The sequence below is a fragment of the Perognathus longimembris genome, chromosome 1 (assembly GCF_023159225.1).
Source record: "Perognathus longimembris pacificus isolate PPM17 chromosome 1, ASM2315922v1, whole genome shotgun sequence".
NCBI lineage: Eukaryota > Metazoa > Chordata > Mammalia > Rodentia > Heteromyidae > Perognathus > Perognathus longimembris.
The window spans coordinates 3,332,257-3,358,485 of record NC_063161.1 but is presented as its reverse complement, the minus strand read 5'-3'; the positions used below and the strand labels follow the sequence as shown (position 1 = coordinate 3,358,485).

Sequence of the window (26,229 nt, the reverse complement as noted above, 5' to 3'; positions counted from 1 at the left end):
CTCTCACACAGCTTCTAGAACTGATTGATTCCCAAGTCCTGTCGCAAAGTGTCCGGGTTGTTAAGCTGTGATTGTTTCTTGTCCCTGGGCTCCCAGAGAGACTGCCGAGATGGCAACTTTCTCTCCCTGGGTTATGAGAGACAGAGTGTCTTAGTTCTCTCTGTCTCTCACAGTGCATCGTCACTGCTCACCAGGTCCATGTGCTGGGACAAATCTTGTGGGTTGAATGTGATTGGATTCTATCTGATGTTGTCCTCTTACTGTGTCTCCCAACTCCAGTTGGGAGAGCTAGACCCGGCTCCAAACTTTGTGTTTTTCTTCTGCTGTGACTGCTTCTGCCTCCCTGCCACCTTCTCTACAGTGTTCCATTCTTCCACTCTCTCTCCTCTGAACCTGGTCTCTTGTGTCACTGGATTCCTAGGAATGGAAATGCTAAGAATGACTGGTGCTTCCAGACTGCCATCTTTAGGGAAAGATTGGTACTTTCGAAACTATTTAATACAGTATAATGAGTATACTCAGCTTGTTTCTAACTACTAATTGGAAGTCATAGTTGTAGTACTAAACTTATAAATGTCTTAATACCTTTTTAATTCCTATGCCCCCACACACATCGATGATCTTATTATAATTTAACATTTCGCCTCCCATGGAAAGTCTTTGTTGATCTCTTTCACAGAACTTCACAGAGACTTATTTTATTTTATTTTTTATTTATTTGTTTATTAATTGAACACAAATTTTTTGACAAAGTGTTGTGCAAAAAGGGTACAGTTACATAGTAGGGCAGTGTGTACATTTCTTGTGATATCTTACGTCTTGTTTTTCTATCCCTTCTCTAGGTCAGGTAGACATATATACAATATACAATGTATCAAGAACATATACAGTATTCACAGACCTGGTCTCTACTGTCTCTCCGTCTCCCTTTGTTAACAGTCATATATCAGGGAGATCATGCCCCTTTGTTTTCTGTGTTCTAGGCTTGACAGAGACTTATTTTAGAATAATTTGGGATGTTGGAGCATCCCACAGGAAGGACACTAACATTGACTTCTGTAGAAGGGTGCACCGTTTGCCACAAGTCTGGCAAGCAAGCACACAGAACAGGCAGGCTGCTCCCTTTTTATCCCTAACTCAGCAGGCTCTATCCCTCTGCCTGAATTGTCTGAGTTCAGGTTTAGAATCTGCAAACGGATGTGGCTTAATTAACAAGATGCAAGAAAAGTCCAAAGACCTTCTAACAGGATGCCTTAAGGAGAAGGATGTATATAACTAAAATGTAATTAACAAGGGCCAAGCCACCTGGCCAGAGCAGGAACCCTTCAGGAAAACCATTCTCTCAAGAGTAACAGAAAGGAAGCAAACTACTTTGATAGAAAAGATGCCTTTTCTCACAATTACAAGCATATTCTGGGGGCTGGGAATATGGCCTAGTGGTAGAGCACTTGCCTCGTATACATGAAGCCCTGGGTTCGATTCCTCAGCACCACATATATAGAAAAAGCTGGAAGTGGCGCTGTGGCTTAAGTGGTAGAGTGCTAGCCTGGAGCAAAAGGAAGCCAGGGACAGTGCTCAGGCCCTGAGTTCAAGCCCCAGGACTGGCAGAAAACAAACAAGTACATTGTGGTCTGGTAGCTTCCCGAGTAGAAACTGTGAGAGCAGGTTCTCCTCTGCTTCTGTAGCCTTGCTACCTACCTTCCCGTTTAGCAAATAACGAGAATATTTAGTGATGTTGCATTACTGTCTTGGGACATTAGATATGAGATGAGAAGAATAAAGAAAGAGAAATTAGGAAGGGGCAGCACAGATTAAATATAACAGAGGTCTATGGTTTCAAGGGATAGAAAATGACTTGATTCTTTCTCTTTTTTTCAGTGTGTGGGTGCTGATTCCAAGGCTTGAACTCAGCGCCTGGGTGGCTGTCTCAGCATTTCTTGCTTAAGGCTGGAGTTCTACCACTTGGGCCCACAGAAAATGGGGCTAAGAGGCTCATGGACTTTCCTTCCTGGGCTGGCTTTGAACTGTGACCCTCAGATTTTGGCCTCCTGAGTAGTTGGGATTATAGTTGTTAGACACTGGCACTTGGCGACTTGGCATTCTTTTCTTTTTATTTTTTATTAATTGAACATAAATTTTTTTACAAGGTGTTGTGCAAAGAGGGTGCAGTTACATAGTAGGGCAGTGTGTACATTTCTTGTGATATCTTACAACCTGTTTTTCCATCCCTTGTCTAGGTCAGGTAGACACATATGCAATATACACTGTATCAAGCACATATACAGTGTTCACAGACTTGGTCTCTACTGTCTCTCCGTCTCCCTTTGTTAACAGTCATATATCAGGGAGATCATGCCCCTTTGTTTTCTGTGTTCTAGGCTTGTCTCACTCAACATTATTTGTTCGAGTTCTGACCATTTCCCTGCGAATAACAATATTTCACCATTCCTAATCGCTATGTAGTATTCCATTGTGTATAAGTACCATATGTTTTGGATCCATTCGTCTGTGGAGGGGCATCTGGGTTGTGTCCATATTTTGGCTATTGTGAATTGTTTGGCATTCTTTTTTTTTTGGCCAGTCCTGGGCCTTGGACTCAGGGCCTGAGCACTGTCCCTGGCTTCTTCCCGCTCAAGGCTAGCACTCTGCCACTTGAGCCACAGCGCCGCTTCTGGCCGTTTTCTGTATATGTGGTGCTGGGGAATCGAACCTAGGGCCTCGTGTATCCGAGGCAGGCACTCTTGCCACTAGGCTATATCCCCAGCCCTTGTTTGGCATTCTTAATCAATTGTATAAATACGTGCTTATTTCATAAAGAAAGTGAATAGGTTTAGTATTTTGGAGGCCAACATACCACAGAACTAACAAAAGCTCTCATCTGGGTATACACAAATGTATACACACACACACACAGACATACACAGAGACACACAGACACACACACGGGTTTCCCCAAACATTACTGAGCCTGCGGCCAGTAAGGGTCATTGGCTGTACTAAAAGAACAAAACGACGCTGAAACAAAAACCCACAGGAGTCATCAACTTAGCTAAGCACACCATATGGTATATTGACTCAGGCATGATTCAGTTCAACTTTGTTGAGAGAGGACCTCAATTAAGTCCCACTATAAAAAGAACTTTGTCCAGTATGATGGCAATTTCCTTTATTTTTACCTATGCCATGAGCTGGAATACCACAGGGAGCCATTTGGTAAGTAAGGTATTCTGACTCAGCTTCAAAATACAGAAGTGGTCAGGGTGAGCCACCTCTCATTCAATTATCTTAAGTAGACAAAGTAGACAGGAAAGGGTTTGAGCCAGCAAATAAAAAAAAAAAAAAAAAAAAGGTAGGGTTCAGCCTTCCAGAACCCCGAGAGGAGAGGTTCAGCTCTTCCATTCTTCCGGTCTTTGTTGTGGTTACTAGGCCCAAGGGCTTGGTCGCTGCACTGTGAGTAAGACACGGAAAAGCAGAGAGGCCTGGGACTGACGAGGCCGAGCCAGCCCTCATGGCCACAGCCCAGGGCAGGCGGAGTTCAGAAGGTGGACTGTCTGAGTCAGGTGCACTCATCACATGTCATGACCCCTGCAGTGCAGTGTGACCTTCACATGGACAGTACCGGGAACCGGGCCTGGCACGGAGAGGCGCATTTGAACTTGTCATCACCACATTCACGTGGAGAACAGAAAGCAGTGTCAAAAGCCATTAAATACAGCTTGTAGACTTCAGTGATAAGTGGCAGCAGTGTGGTATAGGACCCCTCATGATGAAGTCAGTTCTGTGTTGTTGTTGTTACTGAGCTTTTATTTGCTTTTCCCCCAGCTCAGTGGACACCATGAACCCCTGGCTGGCCTGCTCCCTCTCTCCTCAGTCCTGAGGGGGCAGTGCTCACCTGGGAGAAACACCAAGCTTTGGAAACCTGTCTTTGTTTTTGTCATTTTTTGAAATTAGCAAATAGGAATTGTACAAAAAGATTTTATTGTGATACTTCGATATTGCATATAGTGTACTTTGATTTCATTCTGCTTAATCCCATTGCTCTTCCTGCTACCTTAAAGTCTTTTTATTTTTATTTTTGGCCAGTCCTGGGGCTTGGACTCAGGGCCTGAGCACTGTCCCTGGCTTCTTCTTGCTCAAGGCTAGCACTCTGCCGCTTGAGCCACAGCGCCACTTCTGGCCATTTTCTGTGTATGTGGTGCTGGGGAATCAAACCCAGGGCCTCATGTATATGAGGCAGGCACTCTTGCCACTAGGCCATATTCCCAGCCCCTTTCAAGTCTTTTTAAATGGGTTCTGTTATTCTGTTTGAATACACACATCTGGAAAGGCTTTCCTGTCTTTTTTTTTTTTTCTGGTGTCTGTAGCTCCCTGGAACCCAAGACTCAATCTTGGTCTGTTCATTGAATCTCTGCCCCAGGCAGAGCCGCCTCCTGCCCCTGAGTGCTGGCTAGGATGCTTCTGTGGCTGTCTCCCTGGACCCACAGAAGGGTCTTCCTGTGACAGTGGAGCTGAGAGCAGCCAGCACTGAGGCTCAGGTTGGTCCTGTCCTCCCCTGTCACACAGTGCCTAAGCCTGGGTACTTCTGCAACCGTGCTGTGATGACTCCACAGTTCCGGGATTGTTCTCTGGTCAGTTTGTTTTTTTAATGGATGGTTTAAATTAATTTTACTTAATGTGGTACTCAGGAATTGAACCCAGGGCCTTATGCATGGTAGGCAAGCACTGTGCCACTAGGCCACATTCTCAGCCCTCTAGTCAGTTCTTTTAGATAGTCTACACATTATTGTATCATTGGCCTTGGGTTTTCTTCTCATCTTCATCTATGCATTCTGCCTGTCGGTTCCTTCCTCCTCCTCGGTTCTTAAATTGACCTGTGACCTCAGTGCCATTCAGAATGAAATCTCAATAAATACTTTATTAGAAATTCACAAGTGAGTTTTGTAATTTCTGTGGAAAATTCCTCCTAGGTTTTCTGCTCCCCTGGGCTCCCCTTCCCATGGAGCTTTTGTTTTTAACAAGTCCTTCCCTGGCACCTTAGCAGAAGACCCTGTATTATCAAATCTGTTTTGTCATCTTGATCTGAAAGAAACAAAGCTCTTCATAAGTAGGAAGTTTCTTCTCCTAAGCAGTGTACTGCTTAGCCTTAGTCTTTTGTTTTGTTTTTTTGTTTTCTGAGAACAGAGTTTCACTGTGTAGCTCAGGCTGACCTGGAACTTGTAGTCCTTCTCCCTCAGCCTTCTGAGTGCTGAGAGATTACAAGTATGTCACCATGCCTGGCCTGATCTTATTTCAAAGTCGACCTGCAGTCCTTTTGTCCATTAATCGTCTTATCTGCAATCTCCTACTTAGCCATGGCCTCTCCATCATCCTCACTCCTAGCCTTTTCTGCTTTACTGAGAAAATAGGAATGACCGGAAGGTAAACTGGCTATGGTGCCACACACTTATGCACTCAGGAGTCTGAGGCAGGAGGATTGGGAGTTAGAAGCTAGCCTGGGTTATGTATTAAGATCCTGTAACTCCTTTTGTTACAAATAAAATGTCTGAAACATTAAAAAACAAACTTCTCGCCCCCTCCCCAGTGAAATGCCTTCAAACGTTTATAGAGTAGGATGATACTGACTAGTACTACCGAATAGCTTAGGCGCCAGTCTCTACGACTGTTTGGATCTGCATTCATGCTCTCCCCTCCCCTCTGTTGAGGTGGTGAGCAGTCTGTCCAAAGCCAGCTCCCGCAGGTCTACACCAGTGGCCAGGCACTTCTTTTCCCCCTCAAGCTCCTTTATACATGTCTTCCCATTCTCGCCTTTAAGTCACCAGTCTCCTCCCTTCTGTTGGATTGTTCTCCTCTGTTTATGTAGCTGTAATTCTTCCTGCCTAAGAAGACGCCCTCGGTTCTTCTGAGCCCCATGGCGGCTTGGACCCCAGCACTTGCCACACTGCTCCTCTTTCCCCTGTGTTTCCTTACGCAGTGACGGCTTTGAGTCTTGGGCTTTGCTCCCTTCCATTTTGTACTGATAACCTTCTTCTCTAGCTAGAGTTTTCTCCACAAACTCTCGAACTGTCTGTTGACCTGCCAACTCCACACTTCGTTCTTCTTTCTCCATCGCTTGGTGCCAGTACTGGAGCTTGAGCTCAGGTTCTTGAGCTCTCACTTGGCTTTTTTGCTTATAGTTAGTGCTCCACCACCTGAGCCATGCCTCTACTTACAGCTTTTTGCTGGTTAGTTGAAGATAAGAGCCTTTCGGACAGATCTTGAGGTGTATTCGAAGTGCAATTCAGTCTTGAGTAGCTAGTATTATATGGAGGAGCCACTAGCACCCAACTTTCTCCTGTATTTTTATTTTGTTTTTTTTTTTTTTATGAAAGGTGTAAAACTTGAGTTTAATGAAGGCATAAGGATTTTTTAAATTAAAACTTTTCAAATAAATGTACCAATAACTGAAATACACAATTCAGTGGAAATCCTCACCAATAAATTTAATCATGTCAAAGCCAAAATTTCAGGATATGAAGACCAGGTAGAGAAATTAGACCACTCAAGCATTAGTGAAGATAAAAATTAAGCAAGTAGGAATATAGCATACAAGACATCTGAATCACCATTAAAAGGAACAACACACAAATTACCAGCATAGAAAAAGGATACAATCTATAAATCTAAGGCATAGAAAACATATTCAGTATAAAAATTGTTGGGAATTTACCAAATTATGGGTAATAGATATAAAAATATAGTAATTTTTCAAATAATTAAATGTGTCCTCAAAAGAGCCTGTAATATCATAGTATGGTTAAAATATCAAGCATATGAAGCAAAGGAATATGAAACAAAAGAATATTAAAAGACCGAGGGATAAGCACAACATAATATGTAAAATCATCATATAGTCAAATATAATAGCATCAATTTATAATAAAACTATAAAAGGAAAGAGGGGAAAGAGTGATGTGCTTCAGACATTAAAAAATAACAGCCAACTTGTATAACTATAAAAGCACAATTATTCTTCAAAGATCAAAGAAACAAAAGGCTTTCCATGTTAATGCAAACTAAAGATATTTATTTCCTAATAGAAGGAAATAAAGAGATAAATGCACAGCCATAAGAATGAGAAAAAATATCACAAGAAGAGTACATAAGCAAATGAGAATCACTAAAGGATCATAAACTATTAAAAGAAAAAATAATTAGTGAATATATGTTATTAGTAAATTTTAACCTTAATACTCTCAATATAGAAGTTAAAATTTACATAATTTTGGATTGAGCTCAACCAATCTATTTACTGCTTGATGGCATGGTAAAAATGGCATTCCAAACAAATGGTAACAGAAGCAAACAGAAATAGTTATGCTCATGTCTAAAAAAGTGGAATCACAAATAAAATTAGTTAGATGGAACAATGAAGGCCTCTTTTTCATCTAGTGGAATTAAAAATGGTAAATATACAACAAATACCACTGCACCCAATTATCATATATGTATATATATATATGTCACTATTATATATAGGCCTACACATGTCCTGACATATGCAGATAGATAGATAGATAGATAAATAGATAGATAGCTGTAGATATAGATATAATAGGACTTAAGAGTACAAAAGATGCCAATACTTGTGACATATCTACAAGCTTACATCTCAAGTAATACAGAGAATCCACAGGCTAAGAGTTTAGTTTCAACCCAAAGAGAGAAAAATGTGAGACTCCATTTGTATTTCAGTAGCAAAATGTCAGACTAAATTCATGTTTTCAGGTGGCAGATTTTTTGATGACAAAAACCTCCCAAGCAAATATGAGGCCTTGAGTTATAGCTGTTCTCCTGTATTTTTAATAGATAACCTCAAATTGAACAAATCTCAAACCAGTTTCTTGATATTTTGGTTTTCTCATAAATCTCCATTTCTCTTTTTGCAAACAGCGGGTACACTTTTCCAATTTATTGATAATGCCAAAGTACTGATAGTATCTTTGGCTGATGTGTCTGGACTAGTGTGGCTCAGTGGTGGCATGCTGGCCTGGCATGCAGAAAGCTCCAAGGGACCTTAGTGCAGAAAATCAAAATCCAGATAGAACCTGTTCTCTGCCCCTCAGCATGCAACTGACTCAGTGTGCTGTCCTCACGCTCTGGCCCTGTGGTCAGTTCTTTCACAAGTCTGGTGCTATGCATGACCTTTGTGCAGAACCTCCTGTGGTTTTCAGTGCCCTTCATTAGCCCATGGAACCTTTCCGTGTGGCCCTCACTTCTGTCCTGCATTATTCTCTGTTCCTGTACCAGGTTTACCACTAGCTCCCAGTGACACCCGAGATGCGTCTTCGCCTCCCATCTGGGAGATTTTGCCTGCATTCTGTGCTCAAGTCTCATGAAAATTGTAAGAGTTTTAAGTTGTGGTGTCCACAGTTCATTTTACTAGAACTCAGTCATGTCATATTCGTTTGTCTGTCCCCTGTGGCCATGTTTGTGATGAAAGGCAGGGTTGAGAAGCTGGGCAGAGACTTTCTGGCTGTCAAAGCCTAAAATATTCTCCGCAATCTCTTCAGAGAAAATATGTGCCCCTGCAGAATAGATTGATTGGTCTGGGTGGCGGGGAAGAGCTTGCGTCCTGGATGCCACCGTGGACGGAAAGAGCATACCGAGCTGGGGCTGCAGGTCTGCAAAGGTGGATTTCAGAATTTCCCTCCACTGTTTGTGGCAGGAGATACATGGTTTTGATCTGTCCAAGCGAATTAGTGAGCAAGGCATTGTGGCTTTAAGTAACAAATCAGCAGTTGTTATTTTAATCTCTGAACTTGTGTGTGTTTCACTTAGTTTTTCTTAGCAACAGTGATTAAACCACATAAGCCAGCTTCTAATGAAACGGGAGGTATTAGAATAAATCTTAAGAAGCGTGAGTCTTAGCTGCCTCCCTGCAGTGACTAGCAGTCAGCTTCCTTTCTGTGGGAGGCGGCCCACCTGACGAGTTAACTGTAAATTGTGGGTTTGGACAGTATATTAGACCTAGCTAACTTGTGACATATAATCAAAGGCAGGTTTTTTTAAAAAAAAAATTTTTACTTGAACAGGACTTGCCAAGATTAAACCTACAGATGTGTTGAAACTTGAAGGAAATGAAATTCTACCTTTGGTGTAATTCAAAGGATTTTTTTTTTTTTGTAATGTAACAGTTCATTTATATATTGTCTTTAGGGTATGCATTCCTATCTAATAGGAATGTCTAACAGTTGAATTTTAATTGTTCTCTGAAGTACTGACTTTTGTGACTGAAGTAGCTAAGCCTTTTAAAGTCACTGTGACTTTTTTGTGAGTTTGGTTAAAGCAGAAATAAAGCAATCTTAGTAACATTTGACATATGGACTGGCCGATGATATCAAAGGCCCAGACCGAGAAGAAAATAAGATGTATTTGTGACTTGTGTTGTCTTTCCACAAGCCCTGAGGTGGGACCTTTTGGCGGGAGGTGTCTGTTGGCTCTGGAACGGTAGAGTACCTGGGTGGAATGTCTTCTTTGCTCTCAAGTAGCTCACTGTTCGTTTGGGGCTTCTGCGGTCCAGCTTAATCAAGGATGAAATGTAGGGTCCTATGACTCTTAGTTAAGACAAGATGTGGTCTATGAGCCTCTTAAGTTGTCCACCATGGCAATTTTTCTCCCAGTATTAGAACACTTTGCTGTTTCTTTGGGTTCTTGGTGGCAGGAAGAAGTTGAACTGCTGCTCAGATGTCTGGACCAGGGGCAGTGTAGGCATTCTCCTGGCACGAGGGGCATGCAGGCTGAATGCCCTGAGAAGCATGCCCCCCATGTGTTCTCAGTGGCATGCCTCTCACCTCCCTCCTTTCAGGTGTAATTGAGTATGTAGGAGTTGGGTGCAAGCATGCTGGCTACACTGAGCAGCCCTCGCGGATGCCGATGCGTTCTCCTGAGAACTTAGGCACATCTGGGAGCACGTGGTCAGAGTGCCTTAGCTAGGAGTGTGGCTCTGTCTCTCAGTGGCTGACGCTGCTGGCTAGGTATCCAGCTCCTGCCCGCCTCACTCATCTTGCTGGTAAAATGGAGGGGCAATGCTGGCCTCAGGTGGTTAGGAAGGTTAAGTGGGAGGATGAGTGGACTGTGAGCAGTGCCTCGTACGCAGTAGGCATGCTGTCCGCACAGTTCCTGTGGTCTGTGTTGTAATTAAGGAACTGGAGTAGGCCAATCCACCTCCCCAAAGAAGCAGGTAAGACTGTTTACTGAATAGGACACTTAGCAATTACAATCTTTTTTGTGGCTTATAACAGCTTTATCCTCTTCCAGAGAAACAGCGCCTAGGACCATCTTCCAAAGAGTCCTGGATATCTTGAGGAAATCTTCTCAGACCGTTGAACTGGCCTGCAGGGACTCATCCCAAGTGGAGCACCTGGCTTCCAGTCTGCAGTTAATAACTGAGTGCTTCAGGTGTCTCCGGAACGCTTGCATTGAGTGCTCTCTGAACCAGAATTCCATCAGGTAGTGCTACCTCCCCGCCCTCCTTCTTTTTCCTCCCTTCTCCTCCCCCCCCCCGCCCCCCTTCGCCTCACTCCTGTGTCTGCCAGGCGTTGTTGGGTTTCATAAAGTCAACTGCTGTTTTTGCCGCTGGGAGAATCCTGCATGCTGGCACCTTTTGGGGTGCTGAGACACCCACGCAGATGTAGCATGTAATGGGTTTTTGACAGTGAGGGTCATTCACATTTCCTATCTGTGTTTATGAGGTGTTTTGAAGAATTTGATTCTGTTGAAATAGTGATGGGATTTGTTCCTCTTCCTCCTCCTTAAAACAAATTCAGCAGGCTTCATTATTCTATTTTCATGTATACAAATAAATGATCTGGACCATATTCATCCTCATTTGCCCTTTTTGCAGCCCACCCCCCACCCGCGCCTGTTCATTAAAGTGCTTTAGTTGACTTGGAGTCCAAAGCTATAAGCAGGACGCTCACCTTTCTTTCCTCAGCTCACATGCTGGCGGCGCCCCAGGCCTCCCTGTCACTGCCGTGATGGCTGAGGTTGGGCTGGTCCAGAGGCCACCTGAGGGACCTCCTGGGCTGCTTAAGACCGTCTGTACCTGAGGCTTTAATATGATTAATGGGATTTTTGAGATCAAAGGGGAGGAAGAAAAAAAGCTACAGTTGTGTAACATCAATGCTAAACCAAACCTGCCGTCCATTTGCAGAGAGTGAATGAAACAAAGGTGATCTTGCTGGTAATAGTTAATATGTTAAAACATAACTGGTTTTGTGGGAGAAGAATCTGGCTGCAGGGCTAGCCTTTTTTGGACAAGGGAGCTGTCCCATGTGGCGGGGAGAGACGGAGCCTGGGGCAGAGGTAAATAACTTGTCCTAAAGCCCGTCTGTCATTGAGTCATGGAGGGGCTGTGGACGTTCTCTCCAGCCTAGGCTACTGAGGTCTTTCTGCGGCTGCTGTGTCCTTAGGTAGTCGTGGAACCTGGACAAAGATTGTAAGTCTCAGCCACCAGGGTTCTAAGTGTCCCATTTTCTCCTTTTCACATGGCTAAACAGCTCTTATGGGGTATTGGGGGAGGTGGGGGAGGTTGCATAGTAAAATGCCTCTGGAGGTGGGGGCACAGCTCCCATGGCTCACATAATCCTAGTGACTCAAGAAGTTGAGATCTGGAGGATCAAGGTTAAAGGCCAGCTTGGGCAGAAAAGTCCATGACATTCTTCCCTTCAAAATAATCAGAAAGCTCGGCATGGGGAGACATGGATGGAGTGATAGAGTGCCAGCCCATTGAGCCGGCCCAGTGAGAGGCATCCAGTGCCCGCTCACTGGGTGGAGGGAGGGTGAAGTGTTGGCTTCTTTCTCCTCAGGGTTGGCAGTGATGCTAGGTGCTGTTTTCTGAGTGACACCTGGTAATTGTAGAGGTAGATGTGTGGCAAAGTTTCAGCTGTCTTTCTGCATCAGAGTGAGCATGGTATGCGGTGGTTGCACCTGCTGTACACTGCCCACAGTTGGCAGACATGAACTTTTAGGCATGGTTTTCTACCTCTCATTTTCTAGGATTGGGTTGTTTTCTTCTTCTTCTTTTTTAAATTTTTATTTATTTTTATATTTTGTCAGTCCTGGGGCTTGGACTCAGGGCCTGAGCGCTGTCCCTGCCTTCTTTTTGCTCAAGGCTAGCACTTTGCCACTTGAGCCACAGCGCCACATCTGGCCTTTTCTATATATGTAGTGCTGGGGAATTGAACCCAGGGCTTCATGTATATGAGGCAAGCACTCTTGCCACTAGGCCATATTCCCAGCCCATAGGATTGGGTTTTTATTTTTGATTTTTTTCTTTGGTGATGGTACTGATGTTTGAACTCCGAGCCTCATGCTTGCTAGGCAGAAACTCTGCCACTTAAACCATGCCTCTAGCTCTTCTTGTTGAGGTCATTTTCAACAATCTTCCTATTTTTAGCCTCTTGCATAGCTGGGATCATAGGTGTTCTTTTTCATTGAGGTGGGATTTTGTTAACTTTTTGCCTGTGCTGGCTTTAAACTGTGAGCTTCCTGATCTCTATGTTCAGCTCAGCTGAGATTACAGACATGAGCACTGCACCAGGCCTAGGATTGTATTGTTAGTTACTATTGATTGTTAAGCATTTAGGACATTAGCTCTTGGAGTAGTGTTTTAGAGGTAAGATTGCAACATTATATACATGCACATAGACACATACACATATACATATATATACATGAGTGTGTGTTTCTATATAAATAAGTACGTGTGAAAATGTGATGCCAGTCTGGCCTAGATTTTTGTGTGGAATGGAGTGTAATACAGCAAACAGCCATTCCTATGACATTTACTGGGGAAAATGTTCACAGAGTCCTGTATGTAAATAAAAGCTCTATTGCTGGGTGCTGTGATAGCTTCTGTAAAGGGCCAGCTGAAACACAGCAGGTTTTGGGACTTGTCAAATGTATCAGTTCTCTTTCCATAGTGTTAGAGTGGCCATGGGCATATTTGAATACATGAGCTCGACTGTGTTCTAGTTTTGAACATTGAATTTCATAAAATTGGATCATATCATGAAATTGACTTCTTAGGATCCCCCCTCCCCCCCTCATTAAAAAAATGTCTGTGTAGATAGGAAGAGTCAAGAACAGAAAGGTGGAACAGCCTCTATGGTAGTATTGCTGAGCTTTCCCGCTGTTGGCTGCCAGGAGGTGTGGCCAGGAGCAGTGAGCAGCTGTCATCACCTGGCTGGGGCAAGGTGCATGTACCTTCTGCACGCACACCTTCTGCACATGCCCCTCCTGCACACGCACCTTCTGCACGTGCACCTTCTGCACATGCACCTCCTACACGCGCACCTTCTGCACGTGCACCTTCTGCACATGCACCTCCTGCACGCGCACCTTCTGCACATGCACCTCCTGCACGCACACCTTCTGCACGCACACCTTCTGCACATGCACCTCCTGCACACGCACCTCCTGCACGCACACCTCATACACGGGCACCTTCTGCACATGCACCTTCTGCACGTGCACCTCCTGCACGCACACCTCATACACGGGCACCTCCTGCACGCGCACCTTCTGCACATGCACCTCCTGCACGCACACCTCATACACGGGCACCTTCTGCACGGGCACCTCCTGCACGCGCACCTTCTGCACATGCACCTCCTGCACGCACACCTTCTGCACGGGCACCTCCTGCACGCGCACCTCCTGCACGCACACCTCGTACACGGGCACCTCCTGCATGCGCACCTTGTGCACGGGCACCTGCATGCATACCTTTCTGCACATGCACCTTCTGCACGTGTACCTCCTGCATGCGTATCTTCTGCACGCGTACCTTCTGCATGGGCACCTTCTGCATGCATACCTTTCTGCACACGCACCTCCTACACGTGCACCTTCTGCACACGTTCCTCCTACAGGCGTATCTTCTGCACATACACTTTCTGCACTTGTGCCTCCTGCACTTGCACCTCCCGCATGCATATCTTCTGCACGTGCACCTTCTGCATGGGCACCTTCTCTGCATGCGTACCTTCCTGCTGTGTGCACCTTCTGCATGCGTACCTTCTGCACACGCACCTTCTGCACTTGAACCTTCTGCATGCACACCTCCTGCATGCGTACCTCCTGCACGCGCACCTCTTGCAGGGTCACCTCTGCACTTAGACCTTCTGCACATGCACCTCCCGCATGCGTACCTTCTGCAGGGGCACCTTCTGCATGTGCATTCTCTACACGGGCACCTTCTGCATATGTGTGCTTGCTCCCCATTTGAAAACTCCTCCCATCACAACGGTCTTTGGTATCCCTGTCTTTTTTTTTTTTTTTTGCCAGTCCTGGGCTTGAACTCAGGGCCTGAGCACTGTCCCTGGCTTCTTTTTGCTCAAGGCTAGCACTTCACCACTTGAGCCACAGCGCCACTTCTGGCCATTTTCTATATATGTGGTGCTGGGGAATTGAACCCAGGGCTTCATGTATACAAGGCAAGCACTCTTGCCACTAGGCCATAGCCCCAGCCCCAGGGATCCCTGTCTTTAGGAGTGAATGCTGAGGCTTAATTCTGGTTCTTGTGGGGGATAATTTTCTGTTGCTGTTGTAATTACCATAAATTACCACAAACACAGGCTTACAATCAAGTAGTTTTATAGTTCTGGATGTCCTGAGTTCAAAACCGGCCTAAAGTCAAACCATTTTCAGGGGTAGTTCTCTCTGGTGGCTTTGGGGAGCATTCCTTCCCTTGTCGTCTTCTGCTTCTCCAGGTCTTCCACTGTCCTTGGCTCATGGCCCCTCACGCAGCCTTCATAGTAACAGTGTGATATCTAACAGCCTCTCTTTTTGATTCTGACCCTATTGTGTCCCTCCATGAGGACCCTGATTTCATTAGGCAGTGTGGATAACCCATCATGTCCCTATCTCAGAACTACCAGTTTAATCACATCTAAAACATCTCTTATGTTCTGATCTTCCGACACTGACTGGGTGTCCTACAACTCCCTCTGTTCTGACAGTATCTACAAGAGTGAGCAGTGTCAGTTTCCAAAACTTAAAGGCTCAGTCCAGAAGCCTTCCCATGAGAAGGTGCAGATTTTCCATATTTCTGTGCGTTGACTGTAAAATTGAAAGTTCTTAAGAATTTACTGGAAGGAGTCACAGAACTCAAAGAGCCATATTCAGTACTGTTTTGCTACAAAGGTCACACTTGAGAACATGTAAAGAGGAAGACCATAGGACAGGGAGTAGGGGTGAGGCCCTTTCCACGCCCTTGCTGAGTACGCCTTTCTCACCCAGTCCTATTGTTTAGAGATTTCTATGGAGTTTTCATTACGCAGAGTTGATTAATTAAACCATTGGCCCCTGGTAATTGGTCTCTTTCCCCTCTCCTGAAACAAGGTGGGTCTGAAGTCACCCTCTTAATACAGTATGGCAACCTCTGGCACACATGCACCATTCTGAAGCTGTGCTTGAGTTAACTCCATAAACTCCAGTGTCATGCAGGGGTTGGTCAGGAAGAATGAGGACTTCTCACTCGTGGTCCTAAGGGTTTTAGGAGCTCTGTGCCAGGACCCTAAGGCACGGCCCGCATTCAGATTCTGATAATAGCACACCACTTGCCAGGTAAGGAAACCCTTTCCACACATCCAGGATTAGGCTCTTTGTCTGCTGCTCATTCTTTGACTCCTAACCACTCACACCTGTCACACACTCAGACTACTTTTTGCCCTGTTGAAGGTCCCCCATTATTGCATCAGGTCATGTTCAGAATACCTTCCCTCTAAAACGCTTGACATCTAGTCATCTGAATCACCGGCCCCATGAGGCTCTGAATGTGACCCATCCTGGGACCAAGTTCCTCTTGGTGTGGGCCCAATGAAACCAGAAAATAAGTGCTCACTTGCAGAGAGTAGCAGGCTGAAGCGCAGCAGAGAGCAGCAGCTTTAGGCATTCCCCCTTTCTTTCTTCTGCCCACAGCAAAAGGATGCTAACGGGGCAGTGAGGCCATCGTGTAGCAAGGCTCACCCTCTTTCCCGTCTCTAGGAACAGTTCTCATTTCCTTCCCAGCCACACCTGCAGTGCCTTGTCTGCCGTGCTTTTACCCATGAACGGTCTGTTCAGGACATCGTGGGCTTTTCTGTCATGCTTCTCAGAGTTCTGCTAACTTCTGCCCATTGCCAAAGGCCAAAGCTTCTAACACGTTGGTTATTTTTTTTCTTTAGAATTATTTTATTAGGGCTTCTTGCCACTACACATGGACTTAAGTTTTTAAAGGAAAACTATTGTATATTATTACAATATCATGATCCTGGCCAATAGCTCTTCAAAACTTTTCAAAAACTGAGAAAAATCTTAAAAAGTTTTCACATGTCACCTGAAACTTACACAATTAACATTATCAAAGAAGAAATGCTTCTACACTCTTACATGGATCACTAGAAAAAAACAACAAGAAGCTAAGAAACTGTCTCTAAGGCATTTGTTTGTTTTTTTACAATCCTTCCTCCACATCCAGCACATTTTTAGGTATTATAGCAGCACTGCCTTTCTACTTCCCAGTCTGTGTCCTTTTCTTTCTGGTGTTGTGACAAATTACCAGAACTCAGAGGTTTTTGCGTCTGTGTATCTGTTCTCTCTCAGTCCTAGAGTTCTGCAGTGGGCGAGGCTGGTGGGGTGTGCTCCCGGCTAGAGGCCCTCAGGGAGAGCCAGTTTTCTTGTGGTGCTGCTGACAGCCCTGCTCTGCTCCTTGTTCCTTGGCCCCGACCTCCTTCCTCTTGGCTCTCACTCTCTCCTGCCCCTCCTACAAAGACCTTTATATTGGCCCCCAGTATTGAGATCCTTAGTTTGGTCTTATCTGTTTGGGGATCAGGAGGTGGATGTCTGGAGGCTGTTAGTCTGCTCACCGGCAGAAACCATTGCCAGTAGTCTCAGCACCATGCATTTAAATTTCCATGCAGTTTTAGGAAAATGCACATGGTTACTTTTGTCTTTTGTCTTGATACAGGAACCTGGATACGATCAGCGTTGCTGTGGATCTGATCCTTCTGTTCCGTGAGCTGCGAGTGGAGCAGGACGCCCTGTTGACAGGTATAGAGCGAACCATTCACACGGTGTCTGTCTTGAAGAGGACTTAAAACCAGTGTTGGGAAAGTCATAGCATTCATTGAAACATGTTCCATATTTTGCAGGACGGGAAACTTGGACAATACTAAAAATTTAGAAATACTAAAATTTTGAGTTATAAGGGAAGATTGCAGTGACTTCCTGCCTTTTGTAGGCTAAATGGTCTTTTTCCAACATGTTAGGTGGAGGTCTGTCTTAGTGTGTGTATGCAGCTTTGGCAATACACTTAGGCTGCTGGGTAGTTACTAAAGCAGATGTCTGTAACTCAGAATTCTGGATTCTAGAAAGTAGGAGCTTGTATTCTCTCAGTGAGACCATATTGTGTCCTCATACAGTGAAGGGCAAAAAGGCAAAGGAACTTCTCTTAGGGTACCTTGAGATCTGGTTACTCCCAAAGGCTTCGTAAAAGTTTTGCTCGGATGGGGAATGTCTGGCCCGTGGGCTGTCCAAGGCCCTCCACATCATTAGTACCTAATGTGATGGGATAGGCACAGACGCTTCTGGCCGCTGCCTGAGGCAGTGGGCCTGTACCCACAATTTTGTGTGGCTCTGAAATGATGTTAGAAACATCCAATGGCCCTTGGCATGAAGAGGTCCCCGCTCCTGTTTTAGAAAAATCCAAGCATTCACACCATAGCCCAATCCTAAACTCTTGTACCCAGAATGAGAGTATATGTGGAGTAGGATTTCCAAGAGTAATACTTAAAAGTAAGATGAGGACTTTTGACTGGTTTCATTATAAGAAGAGATACACAGACACAAAGACCAGGTGAAGATGCAGGGAGACGACCATCTAAAGAGAGATCTCAAAGGAGCTGGCCTGCTGCTGCCTTGAGCATGGACTTTAGACTCCAGAAGTAGTAGGAAAAGGCAGTTGTCTGTATTTGAAGCTGCTCGGTCTTTGGTTCTTTGTAATGGCAGCCTGAGCTGACAAATGCACTCAGCGTCTTCTCTCTTAGGGACGTGGCAGGCTCTAGTTTAGGTTTGGGGTGTGATTTAAACAGTGACCAAGGCAGACAAAAATTCTGCCCTTAGGAGCTCACATTCCAGTGAGAGGAGCCAGTTATTAAATCTGTTAAGTAAGTCCAAATACTTAGTGTGACAGAAAGGGAAGTGAGCTCTGATTGCTAATAGCTGTTGGTAGGGATTAAGCGCACCCTCAGCTCCTTAGCTGAAGCTCTGGAAGGTTTTAGAGGATTTTGAGCGTCTTTGGTTTTCTGCTGCTGGCAGCACTTCTCCTTTGCACAGGATTGTTATCTGAAGAGAATATTTGAAATACAGAATGTTTGTGGTTATTTGACAAAATCTTCATGTAAATATCTAGACTTACATTTTAGGTATGCTAGGTCAAAAATTAAAATTTTTTTATCTAAGTGAAGTCCAGCTTGTATATAAAGTATGAGTTGAGTCTGGGTGCTGGTGGTTCACGCCTGGAATCCTGGCTATCTGGGAGTCTGAAGTGTGGGAGGATTGCGTGTTGAGGCCAGCCCGGGAAGAGAGTTCATGAAACTCCTCTCAACCCATAGTTGGACGCGATGTCTCTGTAATCCTAGCCTCACAGGAGGCTGAGAATGGAAAGACCGAAGTCCAGGGCCATCCTAGTCAGAAGTCCACAGGATGCTGCTGCAGCGGGAGCTGAGTGGCATGCACTTGTCCTTCCCTCTATGCGCTTAGAATGGGCAGGTGGAAGGCAGGCGCTGGGAGAGCACGGCTACCTACTCAGGATGCTGAGATCTGAGGGTCACTGTTCAAAGGCAGCCTGGACAGGAAAGGCACAGAAAAAGCCAGAAGGGGCGCTGTGGGTCAAGTGGTAGAGGGCTAGCCTTGAGTAAAAGAGGCTCAGGGACAGCGCCCAGGCCCAGAGTTCAAGCCCCAGGACCGCCCCCCCCCCCAAAAAAAAAGACATTGAAGTTCAAGTATGCTTCTGGGAAGAAAAGGGAGAACCTATCTTGAAAATAAACAATGTGCAAAAAAGGGTTTGGAGGCAAGGCCCAGTGGTAGAGCATCTGCCTAGCAAGTGCAAAGCCAAGTTCAAAACCCAATACCCAGTATATGATTTGACTTTAAATTGACTAACATACAGTTCTTTATCCCTTTTCTTCTTATATAACATAAGGCAAACTTACTTTAGTATTACTAGGCTATTCTTGGGGAGGTAGGTGAGAATTAGAGGTGGAAGTAGCCTCACAGGCATCAGAACTGAAGCACAGGTAAAAGCGGCCAAATCAGTGTGGTAGAGGTATGGTATGTGCCTATTGATTTCGTTTGTATTCGTTTCTGTGGTTTCTAGTGCTTACATTTCAGAGTCAGTTTGTGAAAATGCTTGCATCCTTCTATTTGATTTAGAAGTGTTCTAAGAATTTACGTACAGTATGTTTGCTCTGAGTTGTGTTTTTTTTTTTTTTTTTTTTTTTGCCAGTCCTGGGCCTTGGACTCAGGGCCTGAGCACTGTCCCTGGCTTCTTCTCGCTCAAGGCTAGCACTCTGCCGCTTGAGCCACAGCGCCGCTTCTGGCCATTTTCTGTATATGTGGTGCTGGGGAATCGAACCTAGGGCCTCGTGTATCCGAGACAGGCACTCTTGCCACTAGGCCATATCCCCAGCCCTGAGTTGTGTTTTTTTGAGCAGCAGTAGTTTGTTTCAAGAAATTGATAGTGTGTAGCATATGAATTTAGTCATACTGTTTTTAAAAAACGTTTTCTATTTAAAGGTTTTTGTTTTTTTGGCTAGTCCTGGGCCTTGGACTCAGGGCCTGAGCACTCTCCCTGGCTTCTTTTTGCTCAAGGCTAGCACTCTGCTGCTTGAGCCACAGCGCCACTTCTGGCCATTTTCTGTATATGTGGTGCTGGAGAATCGAACCCAGGGCCTCATGTATATGAGGCAGGCACTCTTGCCACTCGGCCATATCCCCAGTCCTATTTAAAGGTATTTTTGTAGCTTGGTTTTACAATGAAGTGGCACGGTGGTGCTCAGCACTGGGGGATTAAAAATCATTTCATTGTGGGTATGGAAAGTTGGAGGTATGGCTCATACCTGTAATCCTAGCTACTCAGGAAGCTGCGATGAAGCCAGCCTGGGCAGGAAAGTCCAGGAGACTCTTACTTCCAGCTAACATCAAACACGGAAGCGGAGCTGTGATTCAAGTGGTAAGGGCATTAGCCTTGAGCAGAAAATCCCCCAGATCTCACCAACAGCCCCCAGGACCTTAGTTCAAGTGCCAGCAACAAAAAAGGAAGGGTCAAATTTGTTCCATTTTGTGTGTGGTGGGTGAAGTCACCAGTGGAGCTGAGGCACTGTGGTGGGCATGTCCTACATACAGAGGAGGGGCCAGTCGATGCTGCGCAGCCATTCTTCACCATACCGCGGTTCACCTATTGTGGCTCCATTGTATCATGGGTTAAAAAAAATGTAACTAGGGGCTGGGAATGTGACTTGGCGGCAGAGTGGTTGCATTGCATGCAGGAAGCCCTGGGTTTGATTCCTCAGCACCACATACACAGAAAAAGCCAGAAGTGGCTCAAGTGGTAGAGTGTTAGCCTTCAGCAAAACGAAGCCAGAGACCGTGTTCAGGCTCCGAGTCCAAGCCCCAGGACTGGCAAAAAAAAAAAAAAGTAACTACTGATCCCTCACCTCTCATGGGAGCCGTTGTTCAGAGACCCATGAGATGGGTGAAAATCGTGACGTTGCAAGAAGTGAGCCCCAGTATAGCCAGGGACAACTATACAGCACTGCTACTTCGAGGCTTTTCACCTGTTGTGGGGGGAGGGGGGAGGGGGGCGCTCTGGAACATAAGGCCCTCGATAGGTGAGGGATCACCGTCCACCTTTTTGGGTTTGAACTCGGGACCTCATGCCTGCTTGGCTAACACTCTACCACTAGAGTGTGCCCCCAGCTCTGCTTTTGGCTGGTTATTTTAAGGGTAGGAGTCCCATCAACTTTTTCCCAACCCTCCAGATTTCAACCTGTCATGTAGCCAGGCATTACAGATGGGAGCCACCAGCACCTGGCCTCTGTTCTGAGTATTTCCTATCAATGTAATTGTAGAATTAGTCCTGTCTGGCTTATTTCAGTTAGTATGTTTTCAAGGTTCATCTGCAGTATAGCATGTATCAGAAGACTGTTCCTGTTTTGATTGAGTGCTACTCTGTTGTAAGGGTATGTCAGGGTTCACGAGTCTGCCCATCAGTTGTGGGCATTGGCTGTCTATCTTTCGGCCCTCATGAATGATGTATTTGTTTTGAGTGTCAAGTGTATACCTGTGAATGGAATTGCTGGATCCTGATTACTGTGGGTAACATTTTGAACCATTAAACTGTGTCCAGAGCAGTTGTCCATAATGATTGGGTTTCTCCGTGTCCCTGTTGCCCCTTTTTATTTTTGGAATATTGTTATTCTGGTGTGAAGTGATGTGGTTTCATTTGCATTTCCCAAATGACCACTGCGGGTGAACATTTTTTTCATATGCTCACTACTTTTAGTAGATCTTCATATCTGTTTGAGTCCTTTGGCCAGTTTTAATTGTTGATTTATTGTTTATTTGCACAAGTTCTTTGTATATTGTGGATACTAGGATTATATTGAATTCATGTATCAGCTTAATAATATTGTCTCTCGTCCATGAAATTGGAGCATCTTTCACTGAGATCATTTGTAATTTTTTAGATATATTGTTTTTAAGTAGCCAACCTTGTTGAGTGGCAGAATTAGAAGGATGTTATAGAGGCAAGAAGGAGAAAGAAAGTTAAAGATATTTCTTACCAACTTGAAAGAGTATGATGTCACTGCATTTTTTTTTTAATTTGGAATTACAGTGGTGAAATTTGGATTCAACAAGAAACTTGAAGTTTTTTTTTTCACTGTATGTCAGTTCACACCTAATCTAGTAACCTTGCAAAATTATTCTGGTTTCTTTCTTTAAATTTTAGTTTATTGTAAGGGTGATCTTAGAGGGGAGGGGTTACAGTTACATAGGTGAGGTAATGTTACCCTCTCCCTGTTTTTTCCCACTTCTGCCCCCTCCCCTTCCCCCCAGGTTGTAAAAGCTCATTTCCAACATAGTGTCTTATGAGTAAAAAATTCTGGTTTCTGAGAAAGACCTGTGCTATCTTTTGATATTTTCTCTGTGAGAACATCATTTTAGGGAGAATTTTTCACTGGGGTAACTGCCAGTGTTTTGTTACTACTCTTGAGGTAAGAACTATAATTACATTGTCAAAATAATATTTAGAGTATTATTTTCAGGGAATAATTGCAGTGGTGTGACAAATATATTATGCTCATCATTTTTATGTAAACACAAGCATGAGCTATTTTAATTGAGTTATTGTTGTTGGTTTTAGCTTTTCTTCTTTGCTAATCTGTAAAAACAATGTTGGGAGTTACCATGTTTTCAGTATTTACATCAAGATCAGTTGATAAGCCGATTGGTTAAAGTAAACTGTCATCTTGTCTTCGGTTTTCTTTTTTTTGTGTCTGAGACATCTTTAAGCCTTTTCATGATTATGTTCTGATTCAGAGTGCTAGTTTTTATTTGCCCAGTAAATTACTGACTCAGTGGCTTTTCAGAATAGCTTACACTATTGGCTTTTCTTCCATGTTAAGTTTTGTACATTTTAGTATTAATACTCTATAAAGTATCCTGTAGAAATATAAATATCTTTAGGCATTTTGGCTTTATAAGAAAGACATGTTTTTGTTTTTTATGTTATAAATATGTATGGTCAACACAGACTTGTTTTTGGCAGCACCAATATTTGAACTTGGGGCCCTGTGCATGCCAGAGAGCTGCCACTGCCCACCCATGCCTCGAGCCTAGAGTCATTGGTTTTTTTTTTTTTCCCAGTCCTGGGCTTGAACTCAGGGCCTGAGCACTGTCCCTGGCTTCCTTTTGCTCAAGGCTAGCACTCTGCCACTTGAGCCACAGCGCCCCTTCTGGCCATTTTCTATATATGTGGTGCTGGGGAATCGAACCCAGGGTTTTGTGAATACGAGGTAAGCACTCTTGCCACTAGGTCGTCCTCCCAGCCCACCTAGAGTAATTTTTAAAAAGCCTTAGAAATGTAGAGAAATAATCATCTTTCTCTATGTGTAAACTGAAAAACACTTGATTTATTTTTTCCTTTTTCAGTGTTTTTGTCTGTATGAACGTGTGCTTGCAGATTTGCATCCATCTTCTTTATTTTAGGTCATAATATTCAGTTTGGGGGTTCTTGTTGCATCCTTTTCTTTCCATATTTTAATATTTCAGTGTTTTGATTTTGGCCACCTTTTCACAATTCTTCTTTGAACAGCTGGTTGAGTAACTAGAGGCACAGTGAGATGGGGGAGCTGCTAGTCCCACTGGGCGTCAGTGTCAGTGACAAGGTGGTTGTGAGCTCCTGGAGAGAGCTCTCTGGGCTTAATCAAGCCAGCAGAGACCTGGTAGCAGTTTCCTCACGTGGACAAAATTCTTTTTTTTTTTTTTTTTTAAATTCAAGCTCTCCTCTCTTTTTTAATTTTTGTGCCAGTACTGGGCTGTGACTTTAGGGCCTTAACTCTTGTTCGGCTTTCTTACACGTGGCTGCCACTCTAACCACTTGAGCTGTGCTTGTAGTCCAGCATTTTGCTGGTTAATTGGAGATAAGTTCTTACAGACTTTTTGCCTGGGCTCCTGAGTGGCTAGGATTGCCGGCGTGAGCCTCTGAAAAGCAAAGACCACGCGAGTACGAAGCACTTGGGTGAATACCTCACTCGTGACTGCTGTCTTTCCTCACTATCCCAGAGCTGCCTCTGTTCACTGTTCTGCACGTAGTGGGCCCAGGTTCTGTGCACCCATCTCCCCGTGGGTGGTGGTTAGGTGTGACCAGTGAGGGAGATTGGTGGGAGATTGGGGTGGCAGGTGGATGGGGACTAGGAACTTGCTCCCAGGTAGTGTCTCCCTAATAACAGCACTGAATTGTGGGAGTTCTACTTGGTTCCAAGTTCAGTGTCCTGTGTTGGGTCCCTGCCTCATATCTGGCTGGCAGCCCTGTGGGCCCACAGGTTCCTCGTCATGAGTCCTGCGGTCCTCACTCGCTATCTAAGCTTTGCTCTTCAAGGTCTAGCGCTGGTGCTGCTTTCTTTAGTGTCAGTCTCTGTGTCATCTTCGTGACAATTTTCTTGTTAAGTAACTGGTTTGGGTTCCATTTGCATGCTTTGCTCTGACTGGCTTTGCTGTTACTACTTGCCAAGACGGGTGCTCCGTGTCTCATGTCCGTGTCCTCCCATGGAGTTCTTTCCCTACTTCCCCCTTCCTCCCGAGCACTGATCAGTGACAGAACAGGGAAGGGTCTCCCAGTCCTCCTGCCTCCGCCTCCCGATCGCAGCTGGGATTGCAGGTGTGCACCTCCACGTCCAGCTGGACAGGGAGGGTCTAATGTGAGGAATTGCTATCACAAAGGCCAAGGTTTGGACTGGTTGCTGCTGACTGGTATGAGGCAAGAGAATGGTGATGAATACAGGAAGCAGGAATTGGCTGAGTTGCTTTCAGCATTGACCCTTCTAATAATCTTGGTCTCCAGTAGTAGTAGTAGTTAGGATCAGAGGTGTGAGCGAGCCATAGAGTATTGTGCATGTATGTGTGTACACTGGGCCTTCAACTCAGTGCTCTCACTTGGCCTTTTCTGCTCTACTACTTGAACAATATCGCTACTTCCATTTTTTGCTTAACTGGAGATAAGAGTCTCTTGGACTTTTCTCTGTGGGCTGTTTTGTTGTCATTGTTGGTTGTGGGGATTAAACTCAGAGCCTGGGTGCTGTGCCTGAGCTCTTTTGCTCAAGGCTAGCACCCTGCCACACTGAGCCACAGCGCCACTTCCCATTTTTTGAGTGGTTAACTGGGGATAAGAGTTTCTCAGGGACTTTACTGTCCAGTCTGGCTTTGACCTGCAATCCTCAGATCTCAGCCTCCTGAGTAGCTAGGATTACAGGTGTGAGCCTCTGGCGCCCACCCAGCTGTGTGGCCTGTTTTGATGAGGCATATTAATATTATTGTGCAGAGAGATCTTTAAAGAAAAAAACACAAGAAATGTATCCAATGCCCAACGTATGATACTGTAACCTCTCTGTACGTCAGTTTGATAATAAAAATTTGAGAAAAAATAAAAAAAATAAAAAAAAAATAAAAATAAAAAAAAAAAAAAAAAAAGAAAAAAACATAACATTGTACTTAATAACATAGGGAATGCTTTTTTGAAGATTTTTTTTCATTGTGTTTAATGTGATATTCTTTGCTTCTTATTTTTATGCATTCCTAGCTTTTCGCTGTGGCCTCCAGTTTTTAGGCAACATTGCCTCACGGAATGAAGAGTCCCAGTGCATCGTTTGGGAGCGTGCTTTCCCAGAACTCTTCATGTGAGTATCTGACTTCCAAAAGACTGGCTAGCATTCAGTTCATGTTAAATTGAGAAGCATGAGAAACTAACCTATGCTGTAATAGAATTCAAGACAGTAGATATTCTAGACTGGTATGACTTCATTAAACATTTTTTTTTTTTTTTTTTTTTGGCCAGTTCTGGGCCTTGGACTCAGGGCCTGAGCACTGTCCCTGGCTTCTTTTTGCTCAAGGCTAGCACTCTGCCACTTGAGTCACAGCGCCCCTTCTGGCCATTTTCTGTATATGTGGTGCTGGGGAATTGAACCCAGGGCCTCATGTATATGAGGCAGGCACTCTTGCCACTAGGCCATATCCCCAGCCTCATTAAACTTTTTTTTGGGTGCAACAGCAGTACTTACAAGACAGTATGCTGTAAATCAACTGTACAGCTCGGGGGGAGGGAACTGGGGAGCGGGGAAGGTGAGAATAACAAAGGAGGAGGTATCATGTTTGATAAGAAATGTACTCACTGCCTTATGTATGAAACTGTAACTGCTATACATTACTTTGACAATAAGTAAATAATTTAAAAAAATTGGGGGGGGGGGGCGGGCGGTATCCCATGTCTGCCAGGGTTTGAGTTAGATGACCAGATTTGAGGGGTGCCTTAGATATGTTCACATTTGTGAAGATTCTATGCTTTAATGGAGGAAATAAAGAAACCGTAAGTAGAGTGTAGTGTAAGAACTGATACAGTTTAGATTAAATCCAGCCAATACTGATAGCAAT

General features: G+C 44.5%; 1 protein-coding gene and 1 long non-coding RNA gene across 2 annotated transcripts in view; one reads left to right on the top strand and one right to left on the bottom strand.

Annotated features, from left to right (window-relative positions):
• The window catches only part of Atxn10 (ataxin 10), a 114,058-nt gene that overhangs the window by 9,464 nt on the left and 78,365 nt on the right, over positions 1 to 26,229 (top strand). The window contains exons 2-4 of the mRNA XM_048353975.1: positions 10,297 to 10,488; positions 16,991 to 17,073; positions 25,382 to 25,478. Of these exons, the coding sequence (XP_048209932.1) occupies positions 10,297 to 10,488; positions 16,991 to 17,073; positions 25,382 to 25,478 (372 nt within the window). The remainder of the gene's footprint in view (positions 1 to 10,296; positions 10,489 to 16,990; positions 17,074 to 25,381; positions 25,479 to 26,229) is intronic.
• On the bottom strand, positions 593 to 1,055 carry LOC125357225. The gene is made up of 2 exons (XR_007212095.1): positions 991 to 1,055; positions 593 to 692 (listed from the first exon to the last, which is right to left on the bottom strand). It is a non-coding gene; the product is annotated as an uncharacterized LOC125357225 (long non-coding RNA).